At 31.7% G+C, this 27,444-nt stretch overlaps 1 protein-coding gene across 1 annotated transcript; it reads right to left on the reverse strand.

Moving 5' to 3' along the window:
- Positions 1–16,070: 16,070 nt before the first annotated feature.
- Positions 16,071–19,222, reverse strand: LOC107840484. The gene is made up of 7 exons (XM_016684362.2): positions 18,782–19,222; positions 18,541–18,640; positions 17,453–17,548; positions 17,293–17,345; positions 16,951–16,999; positions 16,645–16,692; positions 16,071–16,500 (listed from the first exon to the last, which is right to left on the reverse strand). Exons 1-7 carry the CDS (start codon positions 19,069–19,071, stop codon positions 16,399–16,401), a joined length of 738 nt encoding a protein of 245 aa, XP_016539848.2. The 5' UTR covers positions 19,072–19,222; the 3' UTR covers positions 16,071–16,398.
- Between the last annotated feature and the right edge of the window lie 8,222 nt (positions 19,223–27,444).

Here is a 27,444-nt window from a genome sequence, read left to right on the forward strand (position 1 = left end):
ATTCAGAACTATTTTGCACCCACACACTGCCTCCTGCTGAATCGACTAAGCGGACACCTAGTCGGGAAAGCTGATGAACTTTCTGAGCTAACTTCTTCTTACCACTCTCAACATGAGAAACACTACCTATAAATAACCTACTGAGACCATCAGCCACTATATTGGCCTTAGCTGGATGGTACAGAATACTCATGTCATAATCTTTTAACAACTCTAACCATCTGCTCTGACGCAAATTCAAATCTTTCTGAGAGAACACATACTGCATGATTTTGAGATCTGTGAACACATCAACATGCACCCCATACAAATAATGGCTCTAAAATTTTAAGGTAAATACTATAGCTGCTAACTCAAGATCATGGGTAGGGTAATTCTTCTCATGGGGCTTAAGCTGTCTAGAGGCGTAGGCTATGACTTTACCTCTCTGCATAAGGACACAACCTAAACCTACTCTGGATGCATCACAGTACACAACAAACCCATCTGACCATCTGGTAATGTTAGGACTGGGGCTGTAGTGAGTCGAGTCTTCAACTCCTAAAAACTCTTCTTACATGAATTTGATCACATAAACTTAACTTTCTTCTAAGTCAATGGATATGAAGGATGCAATAGACGAAAACCCTTCAACAAACTAATGGTAATAGCTAGCTAAACCCAAGAAACTCCTGGTATCTGATGGAGAAATAGGTCTAGGCCAGTTTCTCGCTGCTTCGGTCTTTTGAGGATCAACTCTAATGCCGTCACAAAAAATAATATGACCAAGGAATAATACTAACGTTAGCCAAAATTCACACTTATTAAATTTGGGGAACTATTGAGGGCTCTGAGAGTCTGAAGTACGATTCTGAGGTGATCTGCATGATCATTCTCGCTACAAAAATAAACAAGAATGTCATCAATGAAGACTATAACGAACATGTCCAAGTACTGATTGAACATGTGATTCATTAAATCCATGAAGGCTGCTGGGGCATTTGTGAGACCAAAGGACATGACTAGAAACTCGAAGTGACCACACCGGGTTTGAAAAGCTATTTTTGAAATGTCACGTTTTTTGACTGTGAGCTGATGATAGCTTGATCTGAGGTCTATCTTTAAAAAGTAATTGGCGTCCTGAAGTTGGTCAAACAAATCATCGATTCTGGGAAGTGGATATTTATTCTTGATTGTGAATTTGTTCAACTGACGGTAGTCTATACACATTCTGAGAGAACTGTCTTTCTTACTCACCGATAACACTAGTGCGCCCACACGGGGAAATATTGAGTCTGATGAACCCCTTATCTAAAAGGTTATTTAACTGCTCTTTTAAATCTTTGAGTTCGGCTGGAGCCATTCTGTATAGCGAAATAGATATGGGCTGAGTATCTGGAAGAAGGTCTATTTCAAAGTTGATTTCCCTTTTGGGAGAAACTCCAGGAAGATCTTCGAGAAATACATCTAAGAATTTATTCACTACTGAAACTGACTCAAGACTGGAGTATCTGAACTAGAGTCTTTGACTCACACAAGATGATAAACACATCCCTTGTATATCATTTTTCTCGCTCTAAGGTATGAAATCAACTGACCCATAAGCGTTGTAATACTACCCTTCCATTCAATGACTGGCTCATTTGGAAACTAAAAATGGACAATTCTGTTTCTATAATCAACTGAGGCATAACTGAATAAAGTCAATCTATGCCGAGAATGACGTCAAAATCTGTCATCTCTAACTCTAATAAGTCTGCTGAAGTGACTTTCTGAGATATCATAACCGGACAATTCCTGTATATCCGTCGGGCTAGGATAGACTGACCCACTGGGGTAGAGACTGATAAAGGCTCTGCTAGGATTTCTGATCTGACTTTGACTATGTAAGGAGTTACAAAAGATAGAGAAGCTCCTGGTCTAATAAGGCATAAACATATAAATAAAGATTTGTAACATATCAGTGAGCACATCAGGAGAACTTTCCTGATCTTGTATGGACTGAAGTGCATAAATCCTATTTTAGCATTGTCCACTGGTGGCACTGGAAGTGGTACCCTACTGATTCAGGCGAACGGACTGAGTTGAAGGACAATTGTACTGACCTTGAGAACCTGACTGAGGACAATCTCTGATTATGTGGCTTGGCTTTCCACACCCAAAAAAAACATCATTGCCAGCTCTGTAGACACCTTGATGGTTTCTGCCATATTTCTAGCAAAGAGGATTTGTTCAAGCACTACTGATACTACCCTGAGATTTAGAGCCTGACGCCCTATCTTTGTTACTATTTATGAACTTAGGGACTGGAGCACTGGCTGAGGAAGGATCTAGCTTCTGACTTAGGCTAGGTAAAATTAAAGCTATCTGTTCTAGCTCTCTTGTTCTCCCTCTCTCTCTCTCTTTATTCTTAGCCTCTTCTATCTGCTGATCATAGACCAAGAGTCTGGATATGTCTATATCCTTGATTAACATCGTGATTCTGCACTCCTTAACCACACTCTCTGACACCCTAGATACGAACTTACTTATTCAGGACCTATTGTCTACTACTACATGGGGAGCATACCTGGCTAACTGATTAAACTTAAGGGAATACTCTTTCACACTCATGTTGCCTTTCCTAAGATTGATGAACTCTAACACCTTGGCTTCTCTCAGCTTTAGGGAAAAGAATCTGTCTAGAAAAATAGTAGAAAACTCTTCCCATTCTATGGGTTCCGCATCTGTGCCCCTGTCTACCTTCCACTACTTAAACCACGTATGAGCTATATCTTATAGCTGATAGGCAGCTAACTTAGCACTCTCACTGGATGTCACTCGCATAATATTTGTTACTTTCAGAACCTGGTCGAGGAACTCTTGTGGATCCTCTTCTGACTTGGACCTGAGAATAAGAGATGATTCATTCATGTGAAGTCTCAAATCCTGACTGTAGTAGTATTGGCCACTGGGTTGGCCTGAACAGCAATTGGGTATTCATTCTGAGCTGCTACAAAATTAGATAGAGTGGTAAACGCAACTCTGAATTCTACATGGGAAACATTCTCATCAAGGGGATCTGCCTGAATGGGCCAAGGTACTGACTGGTTTCTTGTTCTTCTCCCACTAGTTTTTTTGGGAGGCATGTTCTGTAAATGAAAGGAAGAAAAGGATTAGACTGAGAGTTTAACTTGAGTTCATGCTACTCACATGACATGAATACTGAAAGAAGGGAAACTTTTCCTAAAACGTCGCATAGCCTCTTATCCATAAGTGTGGCGCGCTACACACATATGCACAAGATTTTATTAGACGCAGCTTTCAGATTCCATAGTACTCTGTTGAACCTTAGGTTCTGATACCAAGTTTGTAACACCCCAAATGCTACACGATGCTTACGACCCCGAAAGACCACAAGCTAACCCATGACTGATATCTATAGTGAGCACTGAATAATAATACTGAAAACAATATGGAAAATAGGCTGAATTGTCATAAGGTTTAAAATATGAATACAGCTAAAAAATATCAACTATAATAATAATTTACAAAATCGAATACTGTCTGATAGTCTAGTCTGAAAATCCTCTAATAAAACTGTCTAAAAGCAGAGTTGATGGGACAAGCCCCCAACGAACTTCGACTACTGAAATACAAAAATAAAATATATCCTCGATAGATGAGGACTCACTACTAAATCTAACATAGTTGGCTGAATCTGAATCTGTCTATGTGCAGTCAGGAACCTGAGCGTTCGAACCTATGATATGAGACATCATAGCACAAATAAAGAGTATGCGTCAATACGTGAAATGTACTGGTATGCTAGATGAGGTAAGGCCGAATGCAAGGGTTCATATACATGAACAATAACTGAGTGAATGATATAGAATAATTGATTATGAGTACATAGAGATCTAAACTACTGTAAATACTGAGTATGCAATACTGTGCATATGCATATATACTGTATTTGAGCTTTTACTGAAGATGAATACTGAGTTCTAATAATTGAATAAATAATATCTAAGATTTCTGATAACTGAGTTACTGATACTGATTGACTGTGTCTGACAGTCCTGATTTTGTAGAACTAAACTGAGTTCTATACTGAGACTGAAACTGAAATTGTGGAAAGTAATCATCTAACCAACATGCCTCTTTTCTGAATAAATTTAGGGTCCAGCCTTTAACCCCAGCTGGATGGGTGTCAGTACCGTGCCATGAGTAAAGACAACTGAAGAGTTACCCTCATCTGGAAGGTACTCTAATGAGAACAGTGGTACCCTTAACTGGCAGGTTAAAACACCTCATCAACCCTCAACTGGAATGTTGATGTCTCAACCTACGCTGGCTACGTAGTTTTGGAATGCAAGGACTGCTTCTAAGGATCACAACCTTTACTAACAGGTGAGCCCCCATCCTTGGGTTCACTCGGTGCTTAATCTTACTCCCAACCGAATGACACTGATTACTATACTAAGTTGATATAGACTGATACTGAGTTTTAGTGAGTTCTATAACTACCTGAGTACTTACTATTTTGGGACATGATTGAGACTATTCTATAACTACTGTAGCTCTAGGTAAATAACTAGATTGTCGGGTATTAGATACCCCCAGAACTCAATAGCATAAAAAGAAAAGTATAGCATGATCTTGAAAAGCATAACAATGTCCACTTGATCATAATTCTTTCATAGAGACATTTTATCAAACACTAGTAGGGCATAAACTTGTACATATGCTAGCATGTCATGATTTCACCATTTAATTCACATGGGGAGCACAACTTAATGCATATAATCATGGACAACATATAAACATCATAATCACAACACCCAAACTTGCTAATTCAGGGATTATAACGTGGCAATTGCATAATTCAATATACATGCTACTTCAATTTCATGGAATCTATCATTAAGCATGGATTTAATCTCAATTAATGTCATGAACATGAATACAATCCAATTTCAAACATGTAAATCATGAATAAATAATCTTGTAGTTTTAAAAATGGATTCTTGAACTCTGTGGGTGAAAGAAACCCATGGATGAACACCTAACATACCTGGGAAGAAGAGTTCTTGAAGGTTATTGGAGGAATTCTTGAGCTTTGTTCTTGTTTTCTTGAAAACTAGGATTTGCTAATTGAGAAAGAATACTTTTAATCTTAAGAAAAATGAGTAAATAATGATATAATAGGTTATTTAGGGGTTTAATTTTGTGTTAAAGGCTGATTTGGGTCATGAAAAAATACCCAATTACCCCTGAAAAAGATTTAAAAATCGTCACTGAAAACTCCCGATTTGGGACCTTGGTATGACGCAGTGCTATAACGCCGTGTCACTAGAAATTGACAATTGCAAACTAGGTCATCAATGCGACGCGGTGTAATCGCGATACCCCTTTGTATGTAAATTTCATCCTTGGCACGACACGCCATGATCGCGAAGTCACACTGGAAAGTGACAATTGGGAAATTGGCTGGTGGCCCAATGCGGTGGGATCGCGATGGCTTACTGAATTTTGACAATTGCCGTTTGCACCATCTCCGCGATGCGGTGAAGTACCAGGTGGTACACTATTTTACTAAAAATGCTATAACTCTTCATTCGAATATCGGATTTAGGTAAATTTTATATCGTTGGAAAGGTCACTAAATTTCCTACACAATGGTAAGCACTAAACTGAAAAATAATAAGTATTTCAAAAACTATATATGAATACTCATGTACTAAGAGTTAAATTAAGCTAGGAAAATATGGGGTATTACAATTCATAAAAATTGTAACACACACATATTAAAATCAATAAAATAATTATTGCAATATTTTTCTTGTCTCGATTATTATTTTCTTTCTCAGAATTTTATAGTCTAAAAATTCTGGCACACCCAGTGGGACCAAATGTAACACCTTGATTAATTTTAAAGTCTATTTTAATATTTTAGATGAGTATAACCTTAATCCATAAAGATTTACGTGGTACATATATTTTAAAGAAAATTATATTGTGTGTATGCGTGTGTATATATATATATATATATATATATATATATATATATTTGGTGTAGTGGGTACCACTTTAAACTTTTTCTAAAAAGAGTATTTGTGAATTAAAGGGGAGGAGGAAATTTTCTTTACTTGGCCATGTTCTCCAGAATATGGTACAACCTTGAGAAATCCCCTTTTTTTTACCCTCTTCTTTGCCCAGCAAATTGCAAGAAAAATTAGGGACAAATAAAGAAGATAAATAGCAATAGTACCTAAAGAGAAAGGTAGCCAAGGTTCCTTTCTCTCTTCCGTTTCCTTTCAACTTCTTCCAACATCAAGGGATTCTTTTCAAATCTATAGTTAGGATGAACCCCAAGAGGTAAATTCTCTAACCCTTTTCTTGAATTGAATTGTTGGTAAGTATTTGGGGATATTTAATTTGACTCTTTGTACTAGCTCTTAATATGAGTTGGATTAGTTAGGGTTCTTGAATAAAAAGAAAAAGTTAAATTGGATATAATTGATGGAATTATGTATTAGATGAACAGTTAATTCATCAACGGTGAAGTAAGTCGTTCTATGTCTATGTATGTTTGTAGAATTTTCTTCTTTAAGGATAGAAGTTATTGATTGGTTAAGCACCATTGTTGAAGGTTTGGGGAGCTTTATGTCCACTAGGTATTCAATAAAATGTCGTAGTGATCTATTTGTTTAACTTTATAGTTGAGTATGATGTGAATAAATTATGGCTAGGTAGATTGAATCTTTGGATTGTTTGGAACCATAAATCTAATTCATCTATGAAGTCCTCGAAATTTCTTACTGCAAGATAAAGGGACAGCCCGTTATATATTATGGGATTCAGAATTGAGGTATGTAAAGCTAAAACCTCCTTCGTTGTTAAGACACAAGCTACAGTCACTTATTTTTCCTAAAAGAGTCAAATTAGCCTACTTGAATAGGTGAATAAAACCTTCACTTCCTATATGTTTAACACACGACTACATGCCTAATATGCCCTCAATATCTATACGTCCATTCCATTTGAACTTTATCACCTTCACACTTTCTGCATTTATTTGTTGAAGTCACAATATTAATGTTTCTCTTGTCAAGCCAAGATCAATGAGTTACACCTGATAATGCTCGTATTCATTAGAAATTCTTATAAGTCCCATGGTATATAGGAGTCGCATGCTCTAAATTAAAGTAAATGGCCATAACATAGTTGTACTAGTATAGCTGACCACATAGCGACCCATTATAAGTTGATGTGATGAAAGAACTAGCATTTAAATAGATGGATCATATTAAGGAAGTTAGTTGTATATGGAATACTATCTGATTGGATAAATAACCATCATTATAATTTACTTGGGCCTATAAGGCAGTATATGTTAAAGGTTTACCATTATTGAGGGAGCGTATTAGGTTTTGTTTGGCACACACGCGATGTAATTCTGTGCACAAAGTTTTCACCATACCACTACAGTGAGCCCAAACATTGTGGCGTACCTGCCCTTGTGGCATCATTTGTATTTGGAGTCAGCTGGGGTGCCCCTAAATTGAGCTAATATATGACACATATGGCTTACGGACAAACCCTCATAGTGATCCCCAAGGAGGGGCGTACCCTGTATTAGACCGCGATTACAGTTATACGTATAAAATCTTAGTACGGAGTATCTTGGTAAAACATATGGCACATTTGATATAGAATGCCCTTGGTGGGCTATCAGATGATTAGTTGTATTAAAAGTGGGCACAGGACATCACTTAGGCAAATTACTAGGCCCTTAATAAGATGATTTACTCATAAGCGGTTACCTGATAAGTTAATAAGGCAGATACATAGGTAATAGTCTTAGATGGTGTATTTGTCACCCGTTCTTTCATAGGTTATAGTTTCATATAATAGGTTCTAGTATTCAGTCGTCCGCAGCTGCTCATTCTATTGTTTGACTCATTGAGCATCCTTATACATTTACTTGTTATTCTGTCTGCTTTACATACTAGTGCATATTTTATATGTACTAACATCCCTACGTTTGGGGGACACTGCATTTCTCTAAATAAAGGATCATATTGATGAGCAGACTTCTATACTAGGCACTTATTTGTATTAAGCAAAGCAGTCGGTGAGCTCCTCTCTTATCTGGGGCTATTAAACGTCGAGTACTATTTAATCTTATTTCTAGTTATAGTTTGGATATGTAGGTCCCCTGCCCCGGCCACCTTCTCCAGTATAATTATAATTTCTCTTAGAGGCTTCGTAGATCGAGATAAATTCTCATACGTGGTCATAGTTCCCCATATTTATATCAAATAAATGTTCAATGAGATAGAATTGAGTTATACATAGCCCTTAATCATTGTTTGTAGATTGCAACTCCTCTACATAGTATATATGTCAATCACATAGCTGGTGCTCATACGGTTCTTGTCTGCCCTGTCTAGGCTAGGCTAGGGGCGTGACAAAAGTGGTATCAGAGCGCTAGGTTTAAGGTGTCCCAGGGAGTCTACGAAACTGTGTCTAGTAGAGCCCCACTTATGAATGTGTTGTGCACCACATTTATAATAGGGGAGTTGCTAAGGCATTTAGGATTTTTGACCTTATTTTATGATCTAGATTGTGCCACAAAGCTAACTTATAAAGAGTTACTTCTGATTCATATTCTGCTTAATCATCATGTGGATTTATTCTTGTAAAGGTAGCCTCATGTCAGGCCAATAGGCCAGATACTAGTATTCCAAAAGTAAGTTTACAACCAAAAGCTCAGCCACAAGACTTAAACGAAGATTCGAGATCATTTGGTGAGTTTGACCCTTCCGGTTCACACTTATAGAATAAAGATATATAGAGATTCAGGTGGACTTTACCATTATAATTGTATTGGTGTTGGTTACCTATGGGGGAATTACTCATATGACTTTTCGGTTAAGGGTTGTTTAACTACGTATATAGAAAGTGACATATCCCAATATAATATTGCAAAAAGGTTTAGAGGATTTTCAAGTTCGAAAACTTCTCCACGTGATCCTTTTGGTACTTACAGGATTTAAGTAAATAAAGGATATTCAGTATTTCCTCGATAATATACCCATAAGCTTTAGGATAATGTATAATTTTAGAGTAAAGGTAATCAATTGGGTCTTTATGAGTTTAAGGTACACTGGTAGCTTTGACTGTTAGGTAAATATATCTCGCCAGTGTTAATTAATTAAGAGTATCCCTAGCTAGTCAACTAGGCATAGATGCTTTATAACACATTTTCCCAAGAGAGTACTAGATCATCTTCATATAATACGTGTATTTGATTATGTTGAGTAGGCAATGACCTATGTGTTTGAATCCTTGGAAGGATAGCAAGCTCAAGGATAAGTGTTGTTATCATTTTATAGGAATATATGAGTAGGAATTACCCATTGTGATTTGTTTAGCAAAAAAAATTAGCAATAATGTTCGATCAAAGATTAGAGTTGAAAATATCAAGGAGTCGGACATAGACTAAGGGTTATCATTTGTTCCTAGAATAGATCAAGACATAGTATTGGTTAATTGGTTATAAGAAGAAATTTTCTGACGTTTGAAGAATGGTAAAGTATTGTTTGAACAACTTAGATTACATATATACATGGAATAGTGCACCTAGTTAAAGTATGACTTTTACAGAGAAAAAAAAATTATAGAAATATGATCAATTAACCTTAAGGGGTTGTGATGCCATATCGTAAGAAATAATGTTAGTATTACTTTGAGGTCTGGTACCCTTTCTATACAATAGTGGCAGTTGGCAGCTAATTAGTAGGCCCTCTCGATGAGGGATACATTAATCTAGTACGATTTTAAGAGCGTACCTGCGTTGGAGGATAAGAATATATCTGGAGAGGTATAAATTGCCAATAGTAGATTACAAATGTATTAAGATACAAAAATTATATGTTCACTTGATTTCACATGGGCGCACTTATTTATTAGGTGTCTTTGCGGCCTAACTAGTTATTTCTTGGATATTGCTGAAGTTTATAAGATCTATTTTCGAATGAAAGGATGGAATGTGTGTATTCACCTGATACATGGTCATCATAAGCTTACTGATCATAGCCTGACTTAGAAAAAATATGTTAGATTACTCATGAATTTTTTTTGATACATGGTTGTAGCAGTTTTGCCAAGTGCAGTCGAACCTCGGTTGTTAAGTCCAAGGTGTCTGATCTTTAGGTGCTGTGGAGAGACAATAAAATGACTCCATAAGTCTGTGGTAAACAAGAGTTCTCGGGTTGCATTGTCTTTAGCATCCTGCTTATTCATCTTTCCACCAAATTTATATGAGCTTTTAGATAGCGAGTTTAATAATATGGCACCTGATAGCAATAGAAACAGAATGGTCTAACTTGCCACTCCAGTAAGGGGCTTATAAAGTATTACCCTCTGTCTTTGCGCTAGTAATTAGTTAAATAGATTAATAGTAATAGTGTATAGTTCCTATGTTTGAACATATATAAAGGAGGATTTTCTAGGACTGAAATGAAGGATAACCTGGTTACATAGACCTAAAAAAATAGAAATTGCGGATAGAAGTAGCCTTAGTATTATTTGGAAACAGCAGAAGTATGCTCGCATATAAATTATGACTGGATGACTCCATGAAATCCCTCGTAGTTTACAAAGAAACTAGATGGCAACAAGATATGCATGTGTTATAGATAACTTTCTTGCAAGATTATATGTATTGCATGTATGGTAACTTAACTATTTACATGGTACTTATTTTGTTATGCGTTTATGAGGGTTAATTATTTACATATTATTTATACTATAGATTCTTGTTTATAGGTTACATATTTTATGATTCATCGTTTGTATACTATATGTTTTATATAGAATGTGCTTACATGTTATTTGTTACATAAAGTGTTGATGCACAAATCATATGTTTCATAGAATACTCAATTATAGTCTATGTGCAGACGTATTAGAGGCTATTCATTCAAAGGTCATAAGGCTATTGTTTATATGTTACAGTCGTCATATATCATTGTTTGTACATCACCTGTTCTAAAAGCGTAATTATTTAAGTGTTATACATTTCATAAGTTTATATGACTAAAATCTAAAGTTTTTATTTCATATGACACATTTAATTTTTATACGTTATAGAAATATCTGCTCAAAGATTATATTTCACATGCTCATATGTTATAATCAAGTTACTTACACACACTGTGTTTTCATAACGTTAAGATTTAAGCATCTAACACTTTCATAGTTTACTTATTATATAATTAGACGATAAATATTACAATATAGTTCATTTGTCTACATATTATATATATATATATATATATATATATATGTATATGTATATATATATATATTGCAAATTTTTATTTGTATCTTATAGGTTGGACAAAAAGTTTGTTTATATATCACCGTATTTAGGTTATAGTTACTTGGCTATCATATGTTTCATAGGGTATGTATTTAGAAATATTAAGGACCTATTTGTTTGTATGACATATGGTTATTCATTTACATGTAAATATTTATCTATGAGTTTTATAATCAACACATTTAAGTGTTGTGATTAGTTTACTTGTTCGTCATGTACTTTTACAATCCTAGAACAGAGGTACTAGGTGCTTTTACATTTTATCTTCTTATATATCGAAAGTAACTCATTATATGCTATATGTTTGCACTTTTTATAGCGCCATGTATTAGGTATTAAGATTTTACCTGTCTATGTGATCAAATGACAGATTTCGTGCTATAATCCAACTGTTCACATGTCAATTTTTTTTAGCCCACATGTTCACAAGTTATTTATAGTTCATATATTCATGCGTCATAGGTTTTCAGAATCTACTTGTACATTGCCTATATGTTCTTATATTTTACTACTTCATAAGTTACACAACTGCTAGAGTTTATATATTTATAAGTTAAAAGTCCTTTTGCGGCTTAGGTGTTAGTATAGGTACATGCAATTCATGCCTATTTGCTAACATGTTACAGTTACTGTATGATTGATTGATTAGACAGGTATCACCTAGGAAAGGCATGAAGTGACTCTGCAGAATCGACAAGCTGAGCCCTAAGTGTATAAGGAGAAACAAATGATGTATGACTTATATTAATATATAGAGATTATCTAGGTTGCCTAAGTGGGATGATAGACTCCAAGTAGAGCTATAGATCACCCAACATTCCTTGTGTGTATACCACCCTAACGTCTCGAGGATATGATTTATGCTTATAATCCCCAAAATCTAAGGTGTTCTTCTCTGGTGAGTTACTTCAACATAAGGACAGAAGGTGAGATATTTAACCTGTTTAATAAACCATCTGAATACGCATTATGTGTGACTATGATTCTAGAAATTTGCCTGAATGCTACTTCTAGATGTTGAGTATAATGTATTTACCGTATTGATTATAGCTATTAATTGATTATACAGCCAAATAGAGCCTCATGTGTTATTTGTTGGATATTGTATTTGTCTTGATGCTTTGTGAAACGTATTTGTATATAATTTAGCTTGTATGTATCGTAACACTCTGTGAAGCATATTTACATACATTTTGCCTTGTATTTGTCGTGACCGCTCTGTGAAGCATAGACATATGTATTCTAGTTAGCTGACAGATTCCCAATAGGCCTATTTATAGGGAAAACTCTGTCAAAATTTTTGAAAAATTTAAGAGTTAGCCAAATTTTAAGACCTTGAGGTAGATTAAGGAAAGTGGAAGTTGAGTAAATGATCTCATAAATGTCTTGGATAATTATAGGAGTTGAAATATGTTATACACATCATTCGAGGACGAATGATCCTAAGTGGGGGAGATTATAACACCTCGATTAATTTTAACGTCTATTTTAATATTTTAGATGAGTATAAACTTAATCCATAGAGATTTACATAGTACATATATTTTAAAAAAAATTATATTATGTGTGTGTGTGTATATATATATATATATTTGGTGTAGTGGATACCACTTTAAACACTTTCTAAAAATAGTATTTGTGAATTAAAGGGGAGGAAGAAATTTTTTTTACTTGGCCATGTTCTCCAGAATGTGGTACAACCTAGAGAAATTCCTTTTTTACCCTCTTCCTTGCTCAGCAAATTGCAAGAAAAATTGGGACAAATAAAAAAGATAAATAGTACTAGTACCTAAAGAGAAAGGTAGCCAAGGTTCCCTTCTCTCTTCCGTTTCCTTTCAGCTTCTTCCAACAGCAAGGGATTCTTTTCAAATCTATGGTTAGGATGAACCCCAAGAGATAAATTCTCTACCCCCTTTCTTGAATTTAATTGTTGGTAAGTGTTTGAGGATATTTAATTTGGCTCTTTGTACTAGCTCTTCATATGGGTCGGATTAGTTAGGTTCTTGAATAAAAGAAAAAGTTAAATTGGATATAATTGATGGAATTATGTATTAGATGAACTTTTAATTCATCAGCGGTGAAGTAAGTCGTTCTATATATGTATGTTTGTAGAATTCTCTTCTTTAAGGATAGGAGTTATTGATTGGTTAAACACCATTGTTGAAGGTTTGGGGAGCTTTATGTCCACTAGGTGTTCGATAAAATATCGTAATGATCTAATTGTTTAACTTTATAGTTGAGTATGATGTGAATAAATTATGACTATGTAGATGGAATCTTTGGATCGTTTGGAACCGCAAATCTACTTCATCTATGAAGTCCTCGGGATTTCTTACTGCAAGATAAAAGGACAGCCTGTTATATATTGTGGGATTCGAAATTAAGGTATGTAAAGCAAAAATCTCCTTCGTTGTTAAGACACGATCTATTGTCACTTGTTTCTCCTAAAAGAGTCAAATATAGCCTACTTGAATAGGTGAATAGAGCCTTCACTTCCTATACGTTTAACACACAACTACATGCCTAATATGCCCTCAATATCTATACATCTGTTCCATTTGAAATTTCTCGCCTTCACACTTTCTGCATTTATTTGTTGAAGTCACAATATTTATGTTTCTCTTGTCAAGCCAAGTATTAATAGAGTTACGCCTGATAATGCTCGTATTCATTAGAAATTCTTAGAAGACCCATGGTATATAGGTGTCGCATTCTATAAATTAAAGTAAATGGCCATAACATAGCTGCACTAGTATAGCTGACCACATAGCGACGCATTATAAGTTGACATAATGAAAGAACTAGCGTTTAAATAGATGGATCATATTAAGGAAGTTAGTAGTATATGGAATACTATCTGACTGGCTAAATAACTATCATTATAATTTACTTGGGCCTTTAAGGCAGTATATGTTAAAGGTTTACCATCATAGAGAGAGCGTATTAGGTTTTGCTTGGCACACGCGCGACGTAATTCTATGCACAGAGTTATGACCATACCACTACCGTGAACCCAAACATTGTGGCGTATCCGTCCTTGTGGCATCATTTGCATTTGGAGTCAGCTGGGGTGCCCCTGACTCGAGCCAATTTATGGCACATATGGCCTGCAGACAAACCCTTATAGTGAGCCCCAAGGAGGGGCATACCCTATATCAAACCACGATTACAGTTATACATATAAAATCATAGTCAGGAGTATCTTGGTAACACATATGGTACATTTGATATAGAATGCCCTTGGTGGGCTATTATATGATTATTTGTATTAAAAGTGGAGCACAGGACATCACTTAGGCAAATTACTAGGCCCTTAATAAGATGATTTACTCATAAGCGGTTACATGATAAGTTAATAAGGAAGATACATAGGTAATAGTCTTATATGGTGTACTTGTCACCCTTTCTTTCATAGGTTATAGTTTCATATAAGAGTTTCTAGTATTCAGTCGTCCGCAGTTGCTCATTCTATTATTTGACTCATTGAGCATCCTTATATATTTACTTGTTATTCTGTCTGCTTTACATACTAGTACATATTTTATATGTACTAACGTCCCTAAGTTCGGGGGCACTGTATTTCTGTAAATACAGGATCAAGTATATTGATGAGCAGACTTCTATACTAGGCACTTGTTTGTATTCACCAAAGCAGTCGGTGAGCTCCTCTCTTATCTGAGGCTATTAAACGTCGAGTACTATTTAATCGTATTTCTAGTTATAGTTTGGATATGTAGGGCCCCTGCCCCGGCCACCTTCTCTAGTACAGTTATAATCTCTTAGAGGCTTCGTAGACCGAGATAAATTCTCATACGTGGTCATAGTTCCACATATTTATATCAAATAAATATTCAATGAGATAGGATTGAGTTGTACATAGCCTTTAATCATTATTTGTAGATTGTAACTTCTCCGCATAGTATATATGTCAGCCACATAGTTGATGCTTATACAATTCTTGTCCACCCTATCTAGGCTAGGTTAGGGGCGTGACACCAAATTTGCCCTTCATCTTTTCTCTCAAAAATCAGATCTACAAATTTGTAGCCTCAAGACCGCAAAGACGGAAATTCTATGAATACTTCAACACTCGTATTTGAGTTTCATTAATTCTACACTCCGACAAGCCTTGAAGTAGGGGACATTTGTAGACATCGAAATTTTGTGGACTCTACAAGGAGTATCCAATTTTTATTAGAGTTCTTGAAGGCTACTTTACCCTAAACCTAACTTGGTGGCTACTCTATTCTAAACCTTAAATTGCCTATATGAAAGAAAAAATATTCTCTTAAAGAGGTATCTCCAATATCCCACAAATTCATGGAATATTCATAAAGAGATCAAATATCTCCATAATCCCATATAACTCATGGAATTTTCTCAAAAATATATCAAAACTTTCTTTTCTTGATAATCAAATACGAGATCAACAAAATCCAAATACTCCTTTCATGATCAAATCCAACTCTTCTAACAGTTGAAAAATAGGCTACTAACGACCCTCAGATTACGGAGAAAATCAAGAGAGAAGAATTAAGAAAGGAACATAATTGTACTCATATCATTTAGCAATAAAAAAATCTTGTTTCTTCATATTTTATTTGTGATTGCAATTTATTTCTATCACTACAAAATAATGTTGAAAACAAATACATGAACCAAACACTTGATAAAAAACTATCCAAACACTACAATTATTGCATTGCAAATACCTGTATTAATTGTCCTGAGACCAAACGACCCCTTAATTTCTTAATGGAAATAATGTTGAAAACAGATCCATGAACCAAACGCTTGATCAAAAACAATCCAAACACTACGATTCTTGCATTACTAATTCTTGCATTGCAAATCTGTACTAATTGTCCTGATACCAAACGACCCCTTAATTTCTTAATGGTTTTATATCTAGTACAATATCCAAGAACTTAACAGTTCATATTTTGCTCATTTAAAAATCTATTCCCCATAATTGTACAATTCTTTTGCTTCTTCCCCAACGCAAAAAGCAAGAGACAGAGAACCATTACTGGCATGAAATTAGTTTATAAATCATTTAGGTGCACGTCAGCTGAGTAGCTCTTAGCAAATGTTGCAAAGCGTTCCAACCCTTGTGCCAGCAGGTTTTCAAAAAAAGGTTTCAATGCCTGGACAATAGATGAAATTATAAAGTGAAACTTGAAAATCATACCCTCTGCTATCATAATAAATCTGCAACCTCAATAATGATTGCATACTTCTAAACAACAATGTGAAATACGTCTTCTAATATGTGAGTTCAGAGTTCTTACTGATGCCACTGGAACCAACAATAGAGGCACTTCATATGAAACTGTTAGCTGAAAAAAGGAAAAGCACTAATCAATTTTGAGCAATCGAAGATCAAAAGGATATAGCCATTTCTGTCAAAAACATATTCTCAACTTTGTGTTGCCTATACGCAACTAGAAGAAAAAGTGCAATAACATTTTCTGCCCCTTCCTGCATGTGAATCTTCCAAATTATCCCATAAGTATTTTTTGTAGAAATTAATGTTTAATAAAGATAAGTTGAAGTCTAAAGGAAAAGGACAAAGTTGTTATAAGTAAAATTCTCACTTGTATGATGCAGGATGATGGGCCTTTGGGAAAAAATCGCACAGCTCCCCTGCAATTTGGATAAGGAATTCATCATAAAACTGCTGATGAGTTGCAATAATACTAGGAGTCAATGATTATTTGTTCTTAGAATTGATCAGAAAACATTAGATTTCAAGCTATTTTGTAGTTGCCAACTGCCTCATCGAGATATGAAACCAGAAATATTCTGCCACCGATACCAAAGTAAACTTTCAGGGTTTTATCTATGGCATATTGGTCTAATTGAAGAAAATAAATCCGTGACTTTCAGTAGATGTGTTGTTTGGATATCAATAAACAGTAAACTAAGATGCAGAAAACCTGTTAGGAAGGCCCTCCACAGATCTCCAGTGGAGCTTCTGGTTTGGAGTAGGCTGTAAAATGGGGAAAAATGAGTAGCAATACCACATTCTGCAGGAAAGCTGAAGTTTAGAAATAAAGAAGCAAAGTCATGGAAGTGCTTACTGAAGGGGTATTTTACCTGCATATGTCGAGCAAGCCATGAATATTCAAGATCCTGCCCAAAAGCTTTATACTTCAGTGACCATCTAGATAAGTCAGGCTTATCCTCCACCATCTGGCAAGAGAGTCTAACATCAAGTTCACTTAGAATGAGATTCAGAAGGTGAGGCTGTATAATGGATGTCTGAAATAATCAATGAACTAGATGTAGACGCCGTAAATTATAATTCCAAATTCAGCTTCAATTTTTTTTCGGTGAATGGTTTTTTCATATCCAAAGTGCAAACAAAAATCCGCCAACGATACTCATTAAGTGAAGCAGGCAATGAGACAGATGAAGAGATGCTCGAGATGACAAAGAGAAGTAATTCAGGATGCAGGACACTACTAGCACAGAAGCCAGCAATATAGCAAAAATACTTAACATCCTGGAAAGAAATTGCAAAAGAGAAGGTAATATTTCCTCCGTTCAATTTATATGACACTCTTTCCATTTTAGAAGTCCCCAAAATGTCTAACATCATTCCCCTAATAACATTCAAGAATTTTAAATTCGTTTGACTTAATTTTAGACTTCAATATCAAGAGTTCTCTCTAGCAGACTAATTTCTGAAGATGTCATTTGGTAAGTGGGATTAGAATAATAATCCCGAGACAAAATTTAGGATTAACTTTATCTCACGTTTAGTTTGAGGTACTAGCTAATAACCTGATTATTTTATCCCACCATTTATACTAAAATGGTGGGATTACTATACCATATAGAAGGTGGGATTTCCCAACGATATCTTACTCCATCCCATGTACCAAACGATCCTAACAGTATTACATTTAACACTTCCGATCACTACTTTTAACATTTTTTTCCACGACTAACCAGTCAACCAATGGCACTTAATTCCGCATCTAGTCAAACACAATCAAATAAAATGAGCAATGGAGCAATACTGAAATGCATCATTCTGAAAAAACAGACAAAAAGATTAGTCAACAGTCGTTCAGACCTTAAAGAGTTTAATAGCAAAGAGAAGGTAGTAAGTATGATTGAAAACATTTGAATGAGTATGCAGCAGGTAGCTGACCGGCAACTAACATGGCATTGCGCACCTTTACAGATGAAATAAAAGGCATCCATTCAGGAATAGCCCCATGATCAGAATAGCACTTATAAGCAACTGAAGTCGGCACATCTACTTCCATTTTGACCCTGCATCCATCAAAACTCAAAGACAACTAAAATAGGAAAATAGTAATCCACAACCACATATTTGGCAAGTAAATCGCAAAATCGAATCAAAATCTCAGTTCTAAACAAGTATTTTGATATAAAAAGAGGATGTCAACGTACGTGCAATCTTGCCATTCCATGACTGGAGAGAGGTGTCTGACCCTGATGGGAGAAGGATAAGAAGTGCTCCGGAAGGATCTAGAAATGATGCATTTGAATCTGTGTGTGCTGATGAAGGAGGAGGAGGATGTACTGATCGACTTTCTTCTGGCATTAAGATCGAGTGTGGAGGAGGAGGAGGAGCAGGAGGAGGAAGTTGCAGGGGAGGACATGGTGGAAGTTGAAGGAGGTACGGCGGCGGTTACAGACATTTGGCGGAAAGTGGAAGACGAAAAGATACGCATTTCCATATGGCAACCCACTTGATTTGGGAGTTAGACCACCACGGACTCGATTGTTTTATTAAAAAGAAAAATTTATTACCCTGCGAAATTTGTTTGGCGAGAACGATGACCTCATGGAACTTCTGAGTAATCCATTTTCAATATTTGAATATTGGAAATCGAAAAGGGCTAAAATATTTTTAAAAAAATTGACTAATAGGACTCTTATGAGAAAAATGGCCTATTTTTTATTATTTTATTTTAAAATAAAATAAAAAAATAACTTCAATAAAGAATTGAGCTTTAATAATCAACATCTATAATCTACATCTACATTATGTGAAGACTCTTAAAAAATTTGAACTTTTTGCTCTTAATTAAAAAATCACACAATAAACAAAATCATCTTTCGAGTATTTTCTTTTCTATTTTAAATTAAATTAGTATTTGTACTCGCGTGATCGATATTAAATGAAATTTATTATAGATATTATTATCTTATTAATTTTATATAATAAAAAATTTATTCAATATCGTTCACACATTTGAAATTAATAAATTTATGCAATACCAAAAATAACTATTAAAATATTGAACTTAATATCATTAATTACATAAAACTTAAACATTTCTTTCAAAAGTTAGTATTTGCATGCAAATAATATTATATTGTAATATAATTATTTGAGAATATTAGATAATATTGTGATCTATATTGATTTATGTTGTAAAAAAATATATAATTACAAACAAAAATGCATATTTAACATAATTATTATTAGTTAAGGACTTACTTCTAAATTTGGTTAGAAAAACAAAGAACTAATGAAATATATGTTTTAGAGTTATGCACACGAGACTTTTCTGTAAAATTTTAACTTGAAATTTAAATTCTTTTATATTTAAATATCTTAATTTGCACCCTCTTATCAAGAGGAAGAAAGGAGTTTTCCCTTCTCTTTTTTTGTCTTAATAGAATTTTCTTTCAAACTAGATTTTGTATTCCTTTGCACAATCTTCATCATAGTGTATTTTTTATAAATTTAAAATATTTTTGCATCAAGGCAAATATTTTGAGCAAAGTTTCAATAATAGTCAATTTTTCCTCTCTCGTATTTTTTTATTATCAATTTTTCAATAAATAACTTATAACATTATCTAAAGTTCTATTCTGTTTGCACGATTTAACAATGTTCACTTATTCTCTTATGATAATGGACCAACAAATATTAATGAATCTTATCGTATATTATTGTTTCGGATAAATGGTATAGTTCTTCATAGGTTTGAATATTCACTCTTCAATTCTATTTTCGATCAACCCCATCATACTTTCTCAATTTACTCAATTTGAATGAAATTATAAATATTAATCCCTATCGAAATTGAATTCTCTCCCATCTTAGAACATTCAACTAATAATAAAACAATTATGTTCATCAGTATAATAAGATATTAATCTTATTCATCTTTATCCTTTATATTATACAAAGTAGATCAAAATAATTATTGCACCAAAAGATCTAAAATATTCTAAAATTAGAGTTACAAATATAAAGATAAACATGATTGAACTCATTGTCTGTTTATATCAACTAAAACAAAAAATAAGAAAGTTTGTAGCATAATGTTTATAAATAACAAATGATAAATGACCTTTACTTTCTCATTAGAATAATAAGCTACGTAAAAGTACAGTAATATTTGCAGTAAAAATTTAAATATAATGAATTTGAAAAAATCAATATTCATTAGTATTTGATTTATTGAATTTGAGCATTGCCCATTGAGCATCAGCCACGAGATGCTCACCCAAATTTTGATCTTCGAGATATAGCTTTTGAGATAGTAATTCTAGTGTCGAGTAAATTTCATAGATAGTTATACAACTATCATTTTTTTACTAAGGTCACTTAACTATCATTACTAATATAATATCACAAAACTTTTAATATACTATTAAAATTACACAATTTAATTTACAAATTAATTATTAATTATACCATATAAAAATATAGTATAGACAAATCAAGTATTAATCCTAACATAAAGAAATATAATGAATTAATAATTTAGTATCATAATTTATTGATTTTTGAAATCACATTATTATCTCACTAAAATCTAAAGCAACAATATTTGCAACGCAAGAAAATCAACTATCTAATATCAATATTAGTTTCTTCATATTTAATGTATAACTTGTAAATTTTTATGTTATTGCTAAAATTCTCATTGCACATTTCGATCAAGATAAACTTTTTTAAGTCTTTAAAAATGTATGACATATAAAAGATCACTAACTTAAATCTTCAAAGAGTATAGATTATACTTTTTATAAAACATAAAGTACATGAATACTGGCTCATAAAATTTTCACAACGTATAGAAAATAAAATGAATATGCAACATAACCTGTATATTTAGTTGACTTGATAAATTAAGAAAAATCTATACTCAAAGTAAATTGAGATCCTAGCAATAATCACGACAAAATAAGTTGTGGCAGAAATTATTTGCACAATTCATCTTTTCCAATATGTTATGGCAGAAATTAATTATCTTTTACTGAGTGTAACCTTTTTATACAATGGTAAATTGTTATGGCATTAAAACTTCTAAATTAATTGCAATTGGTACGATATTCGTTTCCATATACATGTATATAATTGTTATTTGATTATTCATTTTATATTTATATTTTTCAATCAAATTTGTCATGCTTCCTTAATTTACATTGAATGAAATCATAAATACTTTTTGTCATATAAATATTCATTTTATGGTAATACTTCAATTGCATATAATTAGTAACTCACACCTACGTTTCATCATATAAAAATTATTATAGATTTTTATTGATATTTTTATTATTAAGAAATATTTATTCCTAATTTATTTTATTGATCTACACGTTTCAATTTTTATATAAGATAATTTAATCTTTTTAAATTAATTTTTGTTCATTAAAACGAAGTATCTTTTTCAAATTTGATTATTTTAAAATCCAAAATTATTCTTACAGACATATATAAAGTTATATAATTGGTCAACTAAAGAATTACTTTGTAAGGCAAAATTTTATTTGACTTCAAATATTAATTAGGACTATGTAATTTTTGTAGTTATTTTCAATAAATATTATGTAATCTTTTCTGTGTAGTAATATTCATTTTTATAAAAATTTAATATTTATTTATTTTCAATCTACCCTCCTTTTAAATTCAAGACTATCATTTATTCATTTCCTAATATAGAATGATAATATTATTATTCAATGATAGTTATTCTCAATTATGAAAATCCTTTCATTAAATATGAGTGCATATTGTTTTAAACATAGATTACTTAAAATATATCAAATGAAAATCCTTCCAATAAATATGAATGCATATTTTTTAAATAAAATTACTTGAAATATATTGAAATAAATTTCTTCCATTTTGTAGTCCAAAGATTTGAGTGGTCACATTTTTTTCATAATATTTTTAATTTTGGATTAACTCTTTGATTGTTACTTTTTTTTTTTTGGCAAAATGAACTTCTGCACCGTTGTACTATGTCGATTTTGTAAGTTGGATACTTCTACTTACATGTTTGTCATCTGGACCCCTGAACCCACTAAAAAGAAACATTTTAAATCTTTTTTTGATGAGTGTAACACACTCTCCCCACGTTAGCTGCCACGTCTGCCTCATCTTCCACGTCAGCTGCCACATCATTTAAAAAAATTAAAACATAAAAAAATTAAAAAATTAAAAAAAGTATTACATTAAATTTCAAGTCATTTTTAAAATGCTAAATAACAAATTAAATATTAAAATTAATTTAATTAAATAAGAAAAATTTATAATTGTAGAAAAATTTGAATAATCATGTTTTTATTTTTGCTCAAAAATTAAATATCAAATTCATTCCAAATAATTAAAATTTCTCTCCAACTAATTTAAATTTTTAACTATAAATTCATATATACAAAACATAATAAATTTTTGATTTTTAAATTTGAATATCTTTAAAAAATTCACAAAAAGTTTAATTTTTTTCGAGCGAAATTCACTAATTTTTTTCAATATTCACTATCACTCACTTTCAATTCAAATTTAAATTTTAATCTCAAAAAAAAAAAATTTCAAATTTAAATTTTTATTCAAAAAAAATGAAAAGAATTGAATTGAGGAAAAATTAAAATAAAAAATAAAAAGTGAAGGTGGTGGGGGGGCTGAAAGAGTGTTGGGGTGGGGTGTGGGGGCTGGGGGTGGGATGGGGAGGGACTGGATGGGGCTGGTGAGGTGTGGGGGGTGGGGACGGAGCTGAGGTGGGGTGGGATGAGGTTGGTAGGGTATAGGGTAGGGACGAGCTGGGGTGGGGGTGGGGAAGGGCTGGACGGGTGTTGGGGTGGGGTGGGGAGGGAAAAAATATTTTAAAAAAAAAAATTAAAAATATTTTAAAATTATTTTTAAATTTGTAAAAATATTTTAAAATTATTTTAAATTTTATTAAAATATTTTAAATTAGAAAAGATGGAGAGAGAAAAAAGGACCCTTTTAAAATTTTAATATTATTTTTATTTTTTTTAATTATTTTAATGTAAAATTGGCCAAAAATTGACCCCCACTCGCACTCCAGGCGAGTGGCTACACTCTCTTTATCCTAGTCACCATTTCAATGCCACATAGACAAGGTCAACGGTCAAAGGGTGCAAAATATTGTTTTTTAATGGATTCAAGGGTTCAGATGACAAACATATAAGTAGAAGTGTCCAACTTACAAAACCGACATAGTACAGAGGTCCAGAAGGTCATTTATCCTAATTTTTTTTCATATAAGTTGTTTGATTAATAATTGATTATTCCCTTAATTGATATTTCTAGATACTTTCTTAATTTAGTCAATTGTAATCAAATCATAAATGTTGTTTTTTTATATAATATTGTTATTTAAATTAATTATATACACATTTTGAGTGATGACATCTTTTTCATAATATTTTTACTTTTGGAAGGACTTATTTGTCATAATAATCTTTTTCATATAAGTTACTTGATTATTAATTAGTTATTCTTAAATTAATTTTTTTCGTAATACTTTTTTGATTTACTAAATTGCAGTGAAATCATAAATATTTTTAAATAACATTATTATTTAAATTAATGATGTATATTTTTAAGGGATAACATCTTTTTCATAATATTTTTTTTATTTTGAAATAAATTTTTGGTTATTATAATCTTATTCATATAAGTTACATGTTTACTATTTACTAAATGATTTTTTGTAATATTTTCTTGATTTACTCAATTGTAGTAAAATCATAAACATTTACTTTTTATAATATTATTATTTGTGTTGTTTAAATTAATTGTTCAAATATTCTAAGGAATGACATCTCTACTGAAATATTTTTTAATTTGAAATGACTTTTTAGTCATCGTAATTTTTTCTATATAAGTTGCTTGATTACTAATTGATTATTCACTAAAATAATCACCAAAATAAATTTTGTTGCCAACAATAGATTCTTGTTGTCAAAATACTAAGTGGCTAGTTCTCAATATGTCACTTGACTTAATTTTAGGCTAACTTCTTTGCCAAAATACCAAGTGGCTAGTTCCTGAAAAAACACTCAAAAAATAAGAAGAAAAAAACTTAAGTGAAAATTCTAATATAGAATTAAATATAAAGTAGTAAGAAGCACCCACCTATATATCCAGCTTGATTTGATGTATAAACTGATCTCTATTTTGGTAATTATTTCCTTATCTTTTCAGTTTATGACAGCTAAAGAGTTAATATGATATGTATTTGTAAGCTAAATATAATTGAACCTGCAAGAAGAAAAAATTCTAGTTATAAATTACTTATTCAGTAAAACGTGCAACTAATCAAATTTAAAAGTACATTTTTTATGATCATCTCTCATAAAGAATTTAGATAGTAGAATACTCAAACATCGAAAGAAAAAAAAAAAAAACTATGGCAAGCTCACATGTTATAGTCTTAATTTTTTTCTTCAACAATTTATAGTAAGTATATGCGTGCTTTAAAATTACATAAATCATGGTAGAATTTCAAGAAAAAGAAAAATGATTGATAACGATATGTTACAATAGATTCTTGTTGCCAAAATACTAAGTGGCTAGTTCTCAATATGCCACTTGACTTAATTTTAGGCTAACTTCTTTGCCAAAATACCAAGTGGCTAGTTCCTTAAAAAACACTCAAAAAATAAGAAGAAAAAAGGCATAAGTGAAAATTCTAATATAGAATTAAATATAAAGTAGTAAGAAGCACCCACCTATATATCCAACTTGATTTGATGTATAAACTGATCGCTATTTTGGTAATTATTTTCTTGTCTTTTCAGTTCATGATAGCTAAAGAGTTAATATGATATGCATTTGTAAGCTAAATATAATTGAACCTGCAACAAGAAAAAATTCTCGTTATCAATTACTTATTCAGTAAAACGTGCAACTAATCAAATTTAAAACTGTAATTTTTATGATCATTTCAGATAAAAAATTTAGATAGTAGAGATACTCAAACATCGAAAGAAAAAAAGAAGAAGAAGAAACTATGGCAAACTCACATGTTATAGTCTTGATTTTTTTCTTCAACAGTTTATAATAAGTATATGTGTGCTTTAAAATTACATAAATCATGATAGATTTTTAAGAAAAATAAAAATGATTGATAACGATATGTCAAATTTTGAATCAATAGGACAATGAAATATTTGTGGTGACTTGTAAATGGTAAATGTCTACCTTAAAAAGGCTATCAGCTTTTACATCTAATTGCATTTAAAAAAAAAAAACATTACATCTTTCAATATATAAAATATTTTCTCCATAAAATTTACCATATTTAATAGAATAATTATTTAAAAATAAGAATTTCGTTTGAACTCTATACCTTAACTTTAGTTTTCCATATAGAGAGGTTATATACTACCTCTACTTTAGCCTAATCATATCCATAAGATCTTTCCGTGTGTAACACTAACCTTTTAAAAAAATTCTAAATTCTAATAAGATCACAATATATTTCATAATAGAAAATAATGTAATTGATGATTTACATTCTAATTGACTCCAAAACATAATTAATATAAATCCTAATCATGTACGGCGTGATTGATTTCCTCCATAATTAAGTGGCTTAAATTAAGGAATCATCCTAAACTATTATTATTTAAAGAGAATTTAATTATGTATTTGAAATACATTTACTGCTACAATAGTACTATAGTAGTCAATCCTAACTAATTTTTAACATTGTTTTCTACTCCATATATATTTTTAAAATAGTATATATTTCAAAACATTATTTTTATAATATTATTTATATTATTTAAATTAATTGTTTGCATACTTCAAGGGATGTCATTATTTTCATAATTTTTTTTAAAAAAAATTGGAATGACTTTTTGGTCATAATAATCTTCTTTTATATAAGTTGCTTGATTACTAATTGATTAATCCAATTGTGACTCTTAATATAATCTCATTATTTAAATTGGTTACATACTTAGAGGGATGACATTTTTTTTCAATATTTTTTATTTTAAAATGACTATAATATTTATTATATAAATTGTTTGATTATAATTAATTGACAAAATTTGGATTGTAGTGTCATAAGTTTTAACAATAATAACAATACATACAACTTTTGAAAGAATTGATTTTTACCACAATATGAAATGATATTGAATATTTAAATAATTAACAAAACAACTTTAATAAATAAATAATTAATAAAATATAAAATAATATGAAATAATTTACTACTAATCTTAATAAAAAATAATTAAAAAATCATATGAGTTTTCACCCCATAGGAATGAATCTTAATTATTTTTTACCACAATATGAAACATGAAATAATATTAAATATTTAAATAATCAACAAAATAGTTTTTTGTTATAAAATGATAGTTTTTTGTTGTCAAATGTCAAGTAGCTAGTTCTTAAGATATCACTTGGCATAATTTTTTGCTAGACTATTTTGCTTTATTATATATATAGATATGAAATAATATTGAATATTTAAATAATTAACAAAACAACTTTAATAAATAAATAATTAATAAAATATAAAATAATATGAAATAAGTAAATACTAATCTTAATAAAAAATAATTAAAAAATCATATGAGTTTTCATCCAATAGGAATGAATCTTAATTATTTTTAACCACAATATGAAACATGAACTAATATTAAATATTTAAATAATCAATAAAATAGTTTTTTGTTATAAAATGATAGTTTTTTGTTGTCAAATGTCAAGTAGCTAGTTCTTAAGATACCACTTGGCATAATTTTTGGCTAGACTATTTTGCTTTATTATATATAGAGATTTCTAAGTTTAATTAAGTACTTTAAAGTTGTCA

This window comes from Capsicum annuum, chromosome 1, assembly GCF_002878395.1.
Source record: "Capsicum annuum cultivar UCD-10X-F1 chromosome 1, UCD10Xv1.1, whole genome shotgun sequence".
Lineage (NCBI taxonomy): Eukaryota > Viridiplantae > Streptophyta > Magnoliopsida > Solanales > Solanaceae > Capsicum > Capsicum annuum.